The 16,933-nt window shown below is 39.4% G+C and overlaps 1 protein-coding gene and 1 long non-coding RNA gene across 2 annotated transcripts in view; one reads left to right on the forward strand and one right to left on the reverse strand.

Moving 5' to 3' along the window:
• The window catches only part of LOC108542686 (uncharacterized), a 97,613-nt gene that overhangs the window by 39,772 nt on the left and 40,908 nt on the right, over nt 1–16,933 (forward strand). The window lies entirely within an intron of this gene.
• Nucleotides 1–16,933, reverse strand: part of BOD1L1 (biorientation of chromosomes in cell division 1 like 1) — a 62,309-nt gene that overhangs the window by 19,849 nt on the left and 25,527 nt on the right. Inside the window, 8 exon segments of the mRNA XM_017892782.1 lie at nt 533–603; nt 2,206–2,266; nt 3,576–3,619; nt 7,232–7,252; nt 7,255–7,290; nt 7,293–7,314; nt 8,459–8,523; nt 10,281–16,398. Coding sequence (XP_017748271.1) covers nt 533–603; nt 2,206–2,266; nt 3,576–3,619; nt 7,232–7,252; nt 7,255–7,290; nt 7,293–7,314; nt 8,459–8,523; nt 10,281–16,398 — 6,438 coding nt within the window.

Below are 16,933 nucleotides of genomic sequence, written 5' to 3' on the forward strand. Positions count from 1 at the left end.
AAAAAAAAAAAAAAAAAAAAAAAAAAATCTAGAACACTTGATATTTAGATTTGGATTAGACTAATTTTGTAAGCTTTAGTCTTTTTTTGGGTTTGAATGTAAATTCATACAAAACATGCTATTTCTAGCTACATACTCTATTTCAATAATTCTAAAACAGATGTTTAAAAAATTATTTATCATTTCACCATCTCTGAAGTCAAGCTATATATATCTTACAACTGATGGCATGTCATAATTAGTAGTATTTTTCTGCTTAGTGGCTGATTAAACATGAACTTCTTATGGTTGATGAAGGTGCATGAAAAACCATTCTGACTGTACAACATGGGCACTTCCAGACAGTCCTGAGAACTGCTATTTGCTTAAACATTGAAAGGGCATATACAGGTAAAAGTGACATGTGGAACTCTCAGTATACCCATTAATATTTAATTTATACAAAGAAGTAAAGCCTTTCTAAAGCCCTTTTTTGTGCACAGTGAAAATATTATGTATAAAATATCAAACACTTGAGTTTATTAAAACGCACCTCTTTAGGATCTGCTTCAACACTGTGACTGCTTATGGGTTCTGCATTGTCTTTTCTATCACTGGATATCTCTGAGTAATAAATACAAAAAAGAAAAAAAAATCTTAAATATTTTTATATTCCAATACTTATTGTAGGTATGTGTTAGGGGGCTGGGAGAAAACTGAGTGAGTAACTTTACTGAGTATCAGCTATATACAAGGCATTGTGGTAGATAGCTCAAAAATGATTTTTGATGGGATCCTCCACACAACTCCGTCAGTTAAGTTCTCTTTCTTCCTCCACTTGTAGATGTGAGGGAACGGGGTTCAAAGAGGTCAGTAACATGTCTGGGGTAACAACACTGGACTTTACACAGAAGACTTCAAGGCCCTTCCCCCCAGTTTGTGTAGCAACACAGTATTAAGAAGCATCAATGAAAACAATGAATCACTGCACCATAATCATCAGGCTAACAAACATTCACCAGTCAAACAATACCAAATATGGAGATGGTATGGAGTGACAACTGGTACACTACTTGGGGTCAATTTAGTACATGCAGTAAAGTTGAAGAGGTGCCTATAACTGAGCAATTCCATACCCAGAAATACAAGTACACTACATATACACTGGGAAAGGTAGGAGAACATACACAGTAGCACTCTTTGTAATTGGGAAAAGCTTCAAAACACCTACATGTGCAAAATAATGTACAAATGAGGCAAAAAATACTAACTGTGGTATATTCAAAAGCAATGAAAATAATTAGAGTTAATACAAATCAACAGAACAAAATCTCAGAAAACTGCTAAATGAGCAAATAAAGTGGGGAGGGTTTATGTAATGTGAGACCACACATTTATCTGAAGAAGGCAACATATGTTACATATTGTTTATGGACCTATGTATAACTAATGCATAATAGTGGTTCCTTTTGGAGTGAGATTAAAGGGAAAGAGATTGGGATTGGGAAGGGGTAAATGGGGATTCCACCATAACTAATATTTTTTAAAAGGTATGTGAAGCAAATATACTGAATTGTAAGATAGGGCAAAACGAGGTTAGGGGGCACATGGGTGTTTATTACCGCTTTACTTTTGTTTGAAATATGGTATATGTTATAAAAATAACTATAAGTAAATAAGCCTCTTTTCCCACTCTTACAATAGAAAATTAACAAAATTAGTAAGCATCAAGAACATTCTATGCTCTGTTTGAGAAGGAAATTATCTGTCCAGAGTTGGCAGCCTGCACAGGTTGTATGGCCACCAGACCTCACCCCTGGGAGAAGACCCTCAAAAATGTGACATCCTTGATATGCCACCATCCTAAACTGTCTGTCAGAAGTTAACACATTTCACAGTTGGGTACTTGCAATCCACAGGGGACTATGTGTTTTGTATTCATGTTGGATTGAGTCAACTGTGAGATTAATGGCAAAGTTCTAGTAGCTATTTAAAGTGAGACATCACTTTTAGGCTGTATGGCTTGGAATAAGTCACCTGGCCTAAGACTCGTTTTCCTCAACTATAGGAGTGATGCTGTTAACTATCACTTTACTGAATTACTATAAATTAAATGAGAGAAAAATATGTAAAATAATTAACACAAGGCCTGGTATACAGACCACACTCAATAAATGGCAACTATAATTAATATTAAAACTATGGCTATGAAATTCATTAACTTACCTCCTTTGTTATAAGATTTGCTACGAATTTCTTCATTTGTTCTGAAGTCTGAATTTTCAACCTAAATATATAATATAAAAGATATTTATGGATAGTCTTAGAAAAAATGTAAAGGCTAAAAGACAGAGAGAGGAGAGAAGGTAATTTACATAACCTGGCTATCTGTACAAATGCCAAAAGGAATTGGAGTACATATTCTTTTAATTTCACCCAGAAGCTCAGAAGCACGCAGCATCTTCTTTTGAAAAGGTTTCAGTTTAACAAATTATTGTGCTTATTCTTTCTGTCCTTAAAGCAGCCAATGGCAAAAGAGTAAGAATAAATAAGAGAAATATCCTATAATATCCTAAGTCCTGGCCACAGGCTTTTGTACACATTTGGAAAGGACATTTATGCTCGACTGGGGAAAAGACAGCTGTTGGTGGACTCAGGGGACTGAGGTAGGATGGAGAACATGCCACCTGGCTCGGTAAGCTTCAACCCCATTTAAAGTCTTTTTAACTTTTAAAATTTATTTTATTAAAAAAAATTATTTTTAGAGACAGGGTCTTGCTATGTTGCCCAGGTTGTACCCAAACTCCTGGGCTCAAGTGATCCTCCCACCTCAACTTCCTCAGTAGCTGGGACTATAGGCCATGCCACTGTGCCCAGTCAAAATATTTTTAACTCTTGGATGGCAAACTCGAACCACACCAAGTGGTGCTTTTCTCTTTCTTCTTATTCAGTATATGGTGTATGAGTTTCTAGCTACAAAATAGGGTGGTTGATGAGGAAGTGCTCTGATTCCACGGTTCACTGATAGTACCCCAATTCCTCTCGGGGCATTGGAAAGAATGCAGTTGTCTGCACATTTGGAAACATTTTATAAAATGTTCGCTCCTGGTACAACACGAGGTTCCTTATAAATACATTAAGACAGAAAGCCCAAAAGAAGACTCTTTCAAGAATGAAAGGGATTATGAGAGCCACATCTGGGAAAAAAAATACAGACACATAGCAGTTACAGGTTAGTATGTTGAGAAAAGTTGTCTAAAAACATAAAGTGAAATTTAATTCTCAAACTAAAATCTATTTTGTCTATAGCACCAGGATGATTTAAGACATCAAAATCCAATTTTCAATCCTGTTATAATAATAAACAATAGAAAGTTCAGAGTTCTTCGTCAGTGGGTATAGGTGAACATGGAAAAGAGCTAGTGAAAGATGCTGTCAGGATGCTGAACTCAAATGAAGAGTACATTACCAAATGCCTCCTGGCTCCTACATAAATATACACGTAACCCCTCCAGATGGCTCCTCCTCAATAGCTCTCCAAAAAATAAAAAAAAAATCCAATAACCACAAAAATCAAAATCATTACAGTGACTTACATTTAGTGATTCATTCACCAACAAAGGCTCCTTCTGGAGTTCAGCTGTTCAAAAACAAAAATGAGATATAAAGAAACTGAGTATTGTTTCTGAAATGTAGAGAAATAAATTTGAAGATTTTCAGGATAGGGAACCTATCCTATGTCACCAAGTGGCTTAGTTGCCTTCATAAATTATAACATTCTGACTACTTATTTCCCACAATCAATCCATGTTGTACTACCAGAAACTACTACCAGAAAAAGACAACAGAAATTAATGTTGACTGCATTTTTATAATAATGGCAGTGGTATATTAAATCACTGTGGTGATTTAACTATGTTGGTGATCTGAAGCTTAGAAAAAAAGTAAAAGACCTTAATGTAGCTGTTAAGCTGCAGTATAACACTGGTTCATTTAAAATAATAGCGTCAAATGAAAAGTTAGATCCTATCCCCTCAAACAGCAATGGTCTGTTTATATTCTTTGGAAACATGAAGTACAAAGTCTACTGTTTCTACTCAACAATGACAGAACACACATTTTTCTTTTAAACAACTTCCTTTTACGTAAGTAGATCTCTTACTGAACTGTACCTAAACACAGTAAAGCTATCTGAAATATAGCTGTGGGAACAATGGACTTCAGAATCCAAAAATGTTAGCTTCTTGACAATTAACAAATGAGACGTTAATTATTTGTAATATAAACACCCATGCACATTTTAACTAATGTATCTGTCCAAGTTTTGAATAGGTTAGTCATCTTGAGGGTTTTAACATGCCAGCATAAATGACTTACCAAGTCTTGGTGTGGTCTTCCAGGACTGGCTGACACTTCTTACAAGGCTTCGAGACCCTTTCAGATGGTTTTGTGTAAGAAAGTCCTCAACTGCTCCCACTCCCCAAACCTCCCCAGATAAGTCATGGGTGAGATTTATATGCACTATTCACTTAATCTGAATCACTCCACATCTACTGCCCTTCTCTTTGCCTTGTACACCTAATGCATACCTCCTGATTACTCAATATTTAGCCCTAAATGAGTAACAAGTACTTATAAAAATTCAAAATGTATACAGGTTGAGCATCCCAAATTCAAAATGAGAACTCTGAAATGCTCCAAAATCTGAAATTCTTTGAGTGCCAACATGACTCTCAAAGGAAAGGCTCAATGGAACTTTCAGACTTTGAATTTTTAGATATGGGATGCTCAATGAGGTGTAATGCATATTCCTAAACCCTAAGAAATCTGAAATTCTAAATACTTCTGATCTCAAACCTTTTGGATTAGGGATACTCAACCTGCATATTTTTTGACCCTCCCTCCCTCAATCCAATCTTATGAAAATACCTGGTAAAACACATGTAGTGATATGATATGCATTATGGAAGTTTGTTGCAGCCCTGTAACAGTAGAAACTCTGAGACCACTAAAAGATCTAAAACTGGTATTAGGGACGATTATTTAGCTATTAAAACAAAGAAGTGGATCTGTATATGCTGATAAAGTAATGATGGGTGCCTGCAATATATGGTTGAGTGAAAAAAAATTCTAGAACAATATAAATATAATTTTATTGTACTGAAGGTGGTTACTCATAGGGAGTGGGAAACTTTTTATGCATTTCTGTATATCTTACTTTCTATAATTAAAGGAGAGGGGTGAAGGAAGAGACTGATTGAGCCAACACAAGTCTTCCCTGAGGTCTTACCTCAGGGAAGCTGACTCCCACAGTCAAGTAAGTATCTTTATTATAGTACCTTATTTGCAGGTTGATTTCAGTGAATGACTTATTTCCATCTGTCATTTCCATGTTGATTTCCCTAGTACTCACAGGTAGCAGACTTGATGTTTATCAGGGAAATAATTTAAAGAGCCAATCCAACTACAGTAGACATTACAGTTGCCCTCCTGGCACCCTTCCCAAGAGCCCAGACTGTGGTCTGGAATACCAAGTGGATCCAGGAACAGAGCACGTGACTTAAGTCAACTAGTAAGCTACATTCCTCTGGTCACAGTAATTAGTTTACAACCAAAATCACCCTGACTGTTTATTCCACCTGACTTGCATGGACATTTTAACATTGTGGAAAAAAATGGAGGACCGGCTTAAATTTGGTCACATACTCTATAGTTCCTAGTACTTAAAAAAAAATATTGTGGGAATGAGAAGAAAACACACAATCATGTTTGCAATACAAATTAGAAATAATTCCTCACTATCACAGTTCTTCTCATTTCCATTTCCTTAAGCCAGTATCGTCCAGCCTCTCTAGGGAATTCCTGAGGCTTTCCATCAAGGAATCCACAAGGGCCAAACTAACATTATTTGTCTTACAGACTCATGAGTGCTCAATGGAATTTTCCACAGGCCAAGATGTACCCATAATTATTTGAAAAGGCTACTAAAACCCAACCATCGGCCGGGTGCGGTGGCTCACGCCTGTAATCCCAGCACTTTGGGAGGCCAAGGCGGGCGGATCACAAGGTCAGGAGATCGAGACCCATCCTGGCCAATATGGTGAAACCCCGTCTCTGCTAAAAATACAAAAATTAGCTGGGCATGGTGGTGTGTGCCTGTAATCCCAGCTACTCAGGAGGCTGAGGCAGGAGAACAGCTTGAACCAGACAGTCGGAGGTTGCAGTGAGCCGAGATTGCGCCACTGTACTCCAACCTGGCAACAGAGTGAGACTCCGTCTCAAACAAAACAAAACAAAACTAAACTAAAACAAAACAAAACAAAAACAAAAACCCAACCATCTATCTGTAATGCTGGATTTTCTTCATTTACTTTAACCAAAACAATAAATAGCAACAGGACTGAATGTGAAAACAGATATGAGAAACAGCTGTTTTTTATTAAGCCAGACTTAAAGGGATTTGCAAAAATGCAAAACAAGGTCACTTTTATCACTTAATTGTGTTGTTTTGGAAAATCTAGCTATTTTTCATGAAAAAAGAGTTAACTTATAGTGAGTTAATTATATTGAATTAATAGTGACTTAATATTTACTTTTCTCAATTTTAATTTCTTATTTGGCAAATGTCAACAGGTATAAGCCATATAACAAAATCTCTTTGGGGTCGTCGGTAATTTTTCAGTAATTTTTGGTCCTTGAGACCAAAACGTTTTAAGAGCTCCTGCCTTTATCCTTTCTGATACTGAGGCTCTCCCTTAAAATCTGTAGTCCACAATGAAGAATGTTGCACAGAGAGACTGAGAAGAGGTTATATAAGCTGAGAGTAGTTTCTGTGCAGCCACTGGGGCAAAAACCTGAGCAAGAGACAAGAGCAAATGGTGTAAAGTGGGTACTTAGGCTCAGACTAGCCTTTTGGAAGTGAGCTGCAATAGTGTCTGGAGACAGGCAGGGGTATGGAGAAACACTGCTGGGATAGAGCAAGCGTTTGCTCCAAAACAACTTTGGTTTTGCATTATTATTTGGAGGTAATCAGATTTAAACAATTACCCTACGTAATGTTGATTGACATTTCATGAGGAAAAGTGTATGTTAAAAATAAGATAGTAAAGAATTCTCCCTAATCTATTTTAAAAAGTGAGAGGCAAATTAATATAGACTGTATGTTATTATGCATCAACTATTGATTTTAGAAAGGTAAAACCACATGCAAGGCAAAACAAAACAATGTCAACAACCACTCTAAGGAGCTCACCTATTCCACTTGGCTTTCCCCACACAGACTTTCTGGTGGTGCCAGAATTTCACGATTTTCTCTTCCTCTGAAGGCACATAAGCCTAAAAAATCCAAAGCACCGTAAAAATAAGTTAACCGGGGTTTTTACAAGAAGACTAACCTCAAGTGAATTAAACAAAAAACCCTAGCATCCTGAAACAATATAAAAGCCTACTTTTAAGAGTACACAAAACTTAAAAATAAATACATCAAACTTTAAAAACCAAGCAAGTAAAAAATCAATTTAATTTTGTATTTCATCCATCAATGGGTCTTCTATTGCTTTAAAGGTAAAACCCCCAACTCAGCACACCACACAAGACTCTTCCTGATGGGCTCCCACTGCCTTCCAGGCTTAAGTCTCACCACAACTCACCATGAACCACTGCAGTGCCTGAGACACACCACGTGCTCTCCTGTCTCTCTCTAGAACACAACATTCTCTTTGCTTAGAAGGCTCTCTCTTCTGGGAAATTTCCACTCTACTTTCAAAATTCTATTTCAGTGTCCTCCTTTCAAGCCCCCCTATCTACCTTCCCATTGCTCCTATTAGGCAAGTTGTGTTTCCTCTGTGGCGTTCATAACCCCATGTTCACTGCCGTCTTGTCACATATACTTGGTTGGTGCCTTGAGATCAGGCTAGAAAGAGGATATGGAGACTAAATTGTGTAAGCACCAAAGCCATGCTTAAAAAAAAAAAAAAAAAAGATTTTATTCTAAGCATGATGGGAAGCCACCACAAATTTTAAGTAGAGCTATGACAGGGCCTAGGTTATGTTTCTAAAGACTACCTGCAGGGCTGTGTGAATCACACTGGAGAAGGGCTGGAGTGAAATAAGCCTAATGGTACTGAAGTAGTGGCTTAGCCTAAGGTGGTGACCGTAGAAACAGAAATAGATGGACTCATGTTATATTTTGGAAATGGAACCTGTAAGAAATGGCGATAAATAAAATGTGGGATGACGGAGAAACTGATGGTGACTCTTGTGTTTCTGGCTTGAGTAAATGGAACTGATGATGGCACTATTTACTAAGATTACTGAGGTTCTTAGCTTTCTCCCCCACAGAATATGACAATAACAACACTAAGTGTCATAAGCACAATGAGAACAGGAGCTATATATCACATAAGTATAAATACGTGTATATGTGATGAAACAGTATTTAATCACTTACAGTTCAGCACAGCTGAATTATAAGCCATACCTCCATTTTCAAGTTGGCTTTCAGTTCCAATCCTCCCAAAACATTCAATGGAGACTCTTCATTGCCTAATAAAATTCAAGCCATTTAGTACAATTTAAGAATTTGCTTGCAAAATACATCCGGGGTCAAAAGTAATGGAATGTGGTTATCTGACATGCCGTGCCACCTTCCTTTTCTGGTTTATTTTGCTGTCAGTAGAAAATGACCAAAAGGAATATGTTGTATAAAAAGAATCTGGATGAAAGGCAGGGATTACTTGCTCATTTTGGGTGAGTGAAATTCTTGTTTGCAGAGTAAGATAACTGCCCAGAAAGAATGACAAAAGTATTATCTGTGGAGACATCTTCATTTCCAAGTAATTTTCTGCAGTGATCTCCATCAAGTTTGTCCTTAAAAATATTCTGAGTCACTAAGGTCTATTCTCAGTAAAGGTGATTTATTAACAGATTCACTTTACTTGCTTCACATTGAACACAGAAATATTGAACACAAAGTTAAACTGTGAGGTAGACAAAAAGAAAACAAAATTTTGTCAGGTGGAGAGATTCAATTCTACTCTGGTCTTGCCTCTTTCCTATATCCTTCTGTAGATTGTGTAGAAGCTTCTGTAGAAACCCTTCTATTTTCACTTCTTCAGGAAAAAAAGAGGGATGGGTAATTGTAGCAATGATTGAGTCATAAAAACTTCTGAAGCATTCAATTTACTCTAGGCTAAATTCAACAGAAACTTGTAAAGTTACTTGTTTCAACCCTTGGAGCATTTCTTAAACTCTCCTAAGTCTCTATAATGAACAAGACTAAATCTATTGGCCTCAGTTTCCTGAGAGTGGGTTAGCTGATGGCTAAGGTCTGTTTCAGTTAAAAGTCCAGGATGCTACAATTTATACAGCCAGAGTGGAAAAGAATTCCTCTGCCCCTTCAAGTCCAGCGCATAAGGACCCTTTGGTTCTTACAGCATCCTGTGCTTAATACCATTCTACGCAATTGTCACGCTTTCAAGTGTCACTGTCCACTTAAAGTATCTGAAGTTGGATGGTATAAGGCATGACTGATATAGTATCCTTGAAAGTTATTAACTATTTCTAAAAGACCAGCACTGTCCAAAATCTATCAGCAGGGAAAAATGTTTCCTTTCACTTTCAAATATATTCTAAACTAGAAACTCATTTCACCTGAAAATAAGCTGTTAAAAGAATAATGTGCTCCCTTGATTCAAAGGAACCAGCAGACTGAACAAATACATACTGCAAACCTATAATCAGATGAGGGTTGGAATCATGTTTGCCTTTGTATTGTGATCCCATCTAATTATCCCCATTTTATACAAGAAATGGAGGCTCGGAAGCTTTTTATCTTCTAAAAGTCACCCGAGGACCATGAACACTATTTAAATTTTCTGACTGTATTTCCTCATTTGTAAAATGAGGGTGGTAAAAAATATATATATTGCTTTCATTGGGTTGTGGTAGGGTACTCTTCCTTTTGATTGACAAGAAACCTGTAGGTCAAAGAGGTTTAGTAAGTTGCAGCAGTCATGTAAATAACATGTGGACTTCCCATGCCTCAGCCTCCTGCTTTTTCTCTCCCCACACATGAGAAATGGGCCAGAGGTTTTGAACTTTTAAACACAAGTACCTTTTAGAGAAGTTTGACCTTCAAGTTTGATGAGTTATTTTGCAACATTATGATATGAGAAAAAAATTTATAGATATTTCATCTTTCTGGAACCAAAACCATCTTTTGGAAGACTGTCCTAAATGCACTCTGTTGTACAATCATCCTTGTAAAATGTTAAAATTTGCAATTAGGTACAGATTCTCACCTATGTCACACACATTTTCTTCAGAAGACACAGTAACCATTACGTCTCCTTCCTCAGGGAATGATTTCCTTGTGCTGTTACCATCTCCTGTTTTCTCAGCAGATGCTTGATCAGTCCATTTGCCACTATAATCACTCTTTACAGTCTTAGGAGCTAACAGAGCTACACTGTAGGTAGCTGGAAGGATCATCGTGTGGGAAGGAGCAAATTTTGATTCTTGGCCAGTAATACATTTGGTGGTACCGGTTTTCAAGTTGTCTTTAGGCCCCTGCTGCTCAGGAGGAAGAAAGGAATGCTCAGCCACTGTGCCTTGAACAGGTGGCATGTCATCAGCTTTTATAGCACCGGTATTTACTGCTGCCAAATAGCGAACACTGACAGAGGGATCCTTAACTGTCTGCCCAGACGTCTGTTCTGGTCCTCTCAGGTGGGCAGGTGAGTTAGCATTCCCCTCTAAGCCCCTTCCTGCTGAATAACTTGCTGTGCTACTGCCCCCTGCTGTCCCTGTCTCTGGGCTCTTATCTTCTTTCTGAAGGGAGTTCAACAATACGTTCTTCTCTTCTGCATTTATGCGGTGTAAAGTGCTCTCTTGCTGTCCTCTTCCTACAAATGGTCCTACTTCGGGGCACTCCTCGCCACACTTCTCTTCCTTTTCTGCACAAACAGCACTTGGATGGCCTTGCCCTGCAGAGGGTTTGTGGACTGATGGCCCGTTGTGCCCCTCCTCAGTGCTCACGGTCAACAAGGGACCCCGTTCTTTGCCTCCCCTGACTGGCCCAGGACACCGACAGTTATTCTCAGCAATTAGGCTGGACATGGGGACCTTGTGCTTGCTCACTTCTGTGGCTGACAGGTCACCATTCCCTTCTGGGTTGTCTGCAGTCAGCTGGTTCTCTTCATGTCTGTCAATGCTGGCAGAAATTGGCACACATTCTGCTGTGCTGGTGGAGATGATGGCAGCATCGCTCAAGTCTTCCACTCTTGTGATGGTCAGCCGATCTTCATCCTGGAGGACAGCACCAATCATGACTGCTTCACACCCTTCAGAGGTGCTTGTGGAAATCATGGCAGTGTCACTCATCTCCTCTGCTGGTGTGACTGAGGCGTGGCCTTCCTCCTGAGGGACAGCACTGGACACTGGGCCCTCACAGTCTTCCACCGAGCTCGTGGAGATGATGGCACTCCCGTCTTTTTCTTCCATGACTGTACCAGCTCGCTCATTTTCACTTTCAACAACTACACCGGAAACAGAAGCCTCACACTCTTCTGCTATGCTAGTGGAAATGAGAGCACATTCATCCTTCTCCTCCTTGCTGGTTGAGGCAAGAGGACTTTCAGCTTCTGGGGAAGCACTGGGCATAGGCCCCTCAAAGTCAGCGGTGCTTATCAAGACTGGACCTGTAGCCCTTTCTTCCACTGCTGCTGCAACTGGCTGGAGACTTTCAGCACACTTGATGGTTGTTGCACTGGAGATAGGCACTTCAAATTCTTCCCCTATGCTTGTGGAAATCATGGCACACTCATCTTTCTCTTCATTTCTACTGACAGTGAGTTGGCTGTTATCTCCTGAGACTGCACTGGGCATGGGGGCCTCAAATTCTTCTGTGTTTACTCTGGTACCTTCCATGTTTTCTTCAGTTCTCAGAGCATTTGAGTGACCTCCTTCCACATCTGTAATTGCGCTTACCTGAGGGGTGTAATCATTTGTGGTACTGGTGGAAATCATCAAGCCTTTGCCTTGATCTTTACCCCCAGCTAAGCTATTTTGGTTGGTAATATCACTGGCTGTAGTTGCCATGAGGCCATCACACTCTTCATTTTCTACAGAGGTGATGATGTCCTCATCTTCTTTTTCACTTGGTGATGTGTGGGCAACTTCACATTCTGGGACTTCACCAGATACAAGAATATCGTAACTACCCCCTACCAGGCCAGTGGAAATAGTGGTATCTTCAACTTTTTCGAGCTGACAGTCACTTTGATCAGATGCAGCACTAGTCATAGGACCCTCACAACCTCCTGGAACTGGTGTCACTTCATCCTTTCCTGAGACTGCACTGGTCACACTGCTTTCTACAATCCCTTTTGCACTGGAGCAGATATCTGTGTCTTTACTTTCTTTCTCTGTGCCACTCATGCTGTCAACATTATTTTCATTTGCATTCATGATGGCAGCTCCAGCCTCAGCTTCCACATGCTCTACCACAGTACCAATCTGACTGTCCCCTTCTGCACTTTCACAAATCAATACCCCTTCACTTTCTTCTCCTAACCCTGTACAAGTTGAAGCATGCCCAATTTCATTTCCTCTTCCAGTACTAGTCACAACACCCTCCCCTTCCTCGTCTTCCTCTTTTGCGCCTGTGCTAGTCACAATGCCTTCATCATCACAAGGACCAGCAGCAACTAACGGTACATTAGTGCCTTCTTTGGCTACTGTGCTGTCCATTGCACTCTCTCCATTTTCTTCCGATTCAGAACTTATAGCAAAACCTTCACTGCTATCTTCTGAACCTGTGCAACTTGCTGGCCCCTCTCCATCTTCTGTTATTCCTGTGCTGGTGACTGCACTCTCACCTTCTGTACCATCATTCACAGAACCATCTCCTTCTTGACTGGCACTTGTTCCTGGTGGTGCATCATTATCTCCCAGGGCAACACCTGCACCTGTAACCATGCGTTCCTCCCGGGGCCCTGCTCTGGTTACTGAGCAGATCACAAAGTTACCACTTCTGCCTTCTGCTCCTGTACATGTCACAGTGCCCTCTGTTTCTTTTTTGGGACCCATTCTCATATTTCCCTGGGAGCCATCCACCTCTTCACTGCTTATAGATCCTGCTCTTATTTCTGTCCCAGCACTTGTAACTGCTCCATCACTTTCAACTTCACTAATAAAAGTAATAGTTCCTTCAACTATTTCTGAGTCTCTACTTGAAGAACCATCACATTTTTCTTCAGAGCCTGCACTGGTTACAGCATCATCCTTTTCCTCTGTCACAACGCTATTTACATTGGCTTCGATTTTAACTGCATGTACAGCCAGCAGGTCTGCTGCTCTGTCCTCAGATTCAGCCACAGCACATTCCCCACTTTCCCCTTCCTTAGTGCTTGTGAGGAAGGTTTCACTTTCAGCAAATCCTTCCGTGACAACAGCCCCGCCTTCTTCAGCTGCAGCAAAAACAGTGCATTCACTGGCTTCTGCACCAACATGAAGAGGATTATTTCTGGAATGTGTTCCTATTATAAGGCCTTCATCTGCCTCAATGCTGGTGCAGGGTAAAGCCACCTCACTCTCTCTTGTTTCTGAAGAAGTAGTTGTGGCAAGCCCAGCCTTCACTGGACTTAAGGTGACATCTTTGTCCTTCCCTTCAGTACTAGTGGCAACAGAAGTCTTTTCTGCTCTCCCAGGCCCAGTTGCCACATCCTCAGTTTGTCCATTCCTTTGGTGCAAAACAGAGGGTGCAGAGCCACTTCCAGCACTGGTGTCTACCTCACTGTTTTCATTCCTTCTGTCAACATCAATTGATATGTCTTTCACTTTACCTGGGCCTCTTTTATGCTTAAGTTTGATAGGTTCAGCATATTTTTCTGTACTCATGCCTACAACGTGATCAACAGCAATGCCATCCTTCTTGCCATTTTCTACTGTTGCTTTAACTGTCTGCTTTAAATTGGGCTCTGCATTTAAGTCACTTTCTTTCTTGGCTATGTCCACTAAACCACCTTCTTTGGTAACATTCTCATTTTCCACAATCATGCCTGTTAACTTGCTTGCAAGAGGCATGATTACCTTTCCTTGTTTACCATCCAATAAAGTAGCCTGGTGACCTTCTGGAATGTGTCTTTTGCTAGTGACGCTTGCTTTTGCTGGTGTATCTACTGTGAAACCTTCACCACCTTCTTTGCTGTCACTTGTCTTAAGGACTTCTGATTCCCTAACAGTCAGACTTTGATTAGAGAGAGCAGAGTGCTCTACAGGGGAGGTGCTGGCTGTGCCACCTTCCAAAACAGTTCTTTTGTCAAACACAGGAATTACATCTGGATCATAAGAGTCCCTCAGAGGCACAACAGTCACTAAACTTAAGGATGGAGAGGAGTCTAAATTTGTGGAATGTTCAAGAGCAGCATCTCCTTGAGCAACATGTTCTTCAGCAGCTGTGTTTTTCAAATTCTTCTGTACCCTATCATTTTCTGATGGGGCACTCAGTAACATTCTATGAACAGTTTCAGAATCTATATTCACTTCATTAGTTCCTCTATGAATGGGTTCTTTCTCCCCAGGGTTGAGTTTGGACACAGCACTTTGGATATGCATTTTCTTGGTCAGGGTGCTTCTATGGTCGGCATGCTTTTCAGAATTACTATTAACTCCCGTTCCACGGCCTGGCTTATAAGCTGGAGCTGTTGTTTTTGAATCTGCTGTGCAAGTTCTCAATTCGTCCTTTAGAACTGTGGCAGAAGTTTTTTGTTTCATATTTTCAGAGTCAATGTCTTGCTGAGAATTATTATTGCGGCTGTCTTGGGTTTTAGATACTTCAAACACATTTTCAACACCTGGCTCAGAATCAATTTCCATTGGCTCTTGTTCAGGGATCAATGTCGTATCACCACTCTTTTTTGGTCTCTGAAGGGAAGAACCGCTGGGAGTGCTCAAAGTGTTTGCTGCTAGCTTTTCTTCTCCTTTAGTCATTTCTTGTGACAAGCTTCCTCTCCGATTTTCACACAATCTTCTGCTTAATTTCTTTTCCATGAGTGAACTATTACCTCTGGCCTTTTCATGATTACTGTCAATTTCTTTACCATCCTTGTCATCTGCCTTATTTTCTTCCTTCTTTCTTATGTCTTTACTACTATGTTTTAAGCTTCTGCTTTTGTGGCCATCTGACAACTTTCTCTCAAGCCTAGTGGAAGTGGAGTCTTTATCACTCTTATATTTCTCCTTTGCTAAGGGTAACTTGGTTCTATGACTAGAATCCTTCTGTGTAGTATGTGCTGAAGAAGAAGCAGCCTCTAATATAGGTTCAACACCAGTTTCTTCAAAAGGTTTGTCTTCAACTTTAGACTTTCGCTGTTTTTCTGAGTCATTTTCTTCTGTGTTCTTCTCCTTGTCTGGTTTTGGAGTGGTTGCCTGTTTTGTGACACCTTCTTGTAATTCTGTTTCTCCAACTTTTAACTGTTTGCCTTGACTTTTTGATTTAGACTTCAACACAAGTTTCTCTTCTAACAAGCTCTTTGTTCGTCGTTTCTCCTTGTGCACAAACTCTTCTGATTTCAAGTTACTATCCATGTTAGTGGAGTCCATATCACATTTATCTTCCGAATAACTTTCACTTCTTCTCTGTAATGTGATACCATGTTGCTTGGAACCCAGAGAATCTTTCTGAATTTTAGAATCACTTGACCTTCTTGATTTGTGCTCTGCCTTAGTTTTTTCAGCTGACAAGCGTCTCTCTTTTTTGTTGTTTTCTTTACGAACATTCTCATCTGTTTTTATAATATATTCAGAAACTGGCTTTCCATCTTTGCCTAATACTGATAATTTCCTTTCATTCCTGTGTTTACTTTTTCGTTCGGCTTTATCATCTGAAGAAAGCTTTGTTTGTTGACTTTGCTTTTGAATATTTTCCTCTACCTTTAAACCTTTCTCAGAAGAGTGAAGCTCAGTCTCATCACCTGTTTTATGCATACAATCACCTTTATATTTATGTTTCACAGGCAATTTGTCTTCTGATGGAGTTTTCTCTCTTTCAGGCTTCTCCTTGGAGGATTTCACCTCTTTCTTAAGTAGGCTTTTCAAATGTGGTGTTTCAGAATCCTCTTTCTTTAGATGTTTTTCATTTTTAAGTGTGCTTTTCTGTTTCTGGGGCTCTTCGGTGCAAATTTCTGCACGTTCTACTTGCCTTTTTGCATCTCTTGTGTCAGTCTCTTCCTGTGCCCCCTCCATGATAACAGGAGTAGATGTCCGTCTTTTATGTTCTCTTTCTACTTTGGATTCATTTTTGTTTTCATCAACTACATGCAAAGACTCTGAAAGTCTCCGGGCAGGTTTACTTGGTTCACTTTTTGCATGAACATGCTTCAGCTCTTTTGAAGAAGACATTTTTTCCTTTTCACAATGCTGAAAGAAAACAAAGATTAAAATATGAGAAATACCAAAATCAATCTTTAGATTCAAATGTAACATTTGGGTACACTAATATGTTGAGTGCCGTCACATATGTAACATCTCACTTAATTCTTGCAAGCAGCCCGTGTAGGTGTCAAAACTCACCTGATTTTAAAATAGATATTATTAACTTGATTTTAAAAGCTAAATTCCTCAAAGAACTAACAGGAGTTTACAACAACCACATTTCACAATAAAAAAACTAATTCTAAACAATATGAACACAATTTGATGAGATTACTTCTCATAGAGATTTATCACAAAATAAAGTTAAATACTTAAAAATATGCCATTAAACCATCAGGAAATTGAAGCTCAGCATGATTCTATAACTTGACACTCAGGCCTCAAGTAGGTGTGTTAGAAATGAGTTTAGATTATTTCATTCCATGTCTAGTACTCCTTCCAGTATATCACAGGCACTGATTTGTCTATGAATTCTTCAATTCTGTATCACTAGAGCTCACTAATGCCCAGTACTCAATAA

Source organism: Rhinopithecus bieti, unplaced genomic scaffold, assembly GCF_001698545.2.
Source record: "Rhinopithecus bieti isolate Rb0 unplaced genomic scaffold, ASM169854v2 scaffold_21626, whole genome shotgun sequence".
Lineage (NCBI taxonomy): Eukaryota > Metazoa > Chordata > Mammalia > Primates > Cercopithecidae > Rhinopithecus > Rhinopithecus bieti.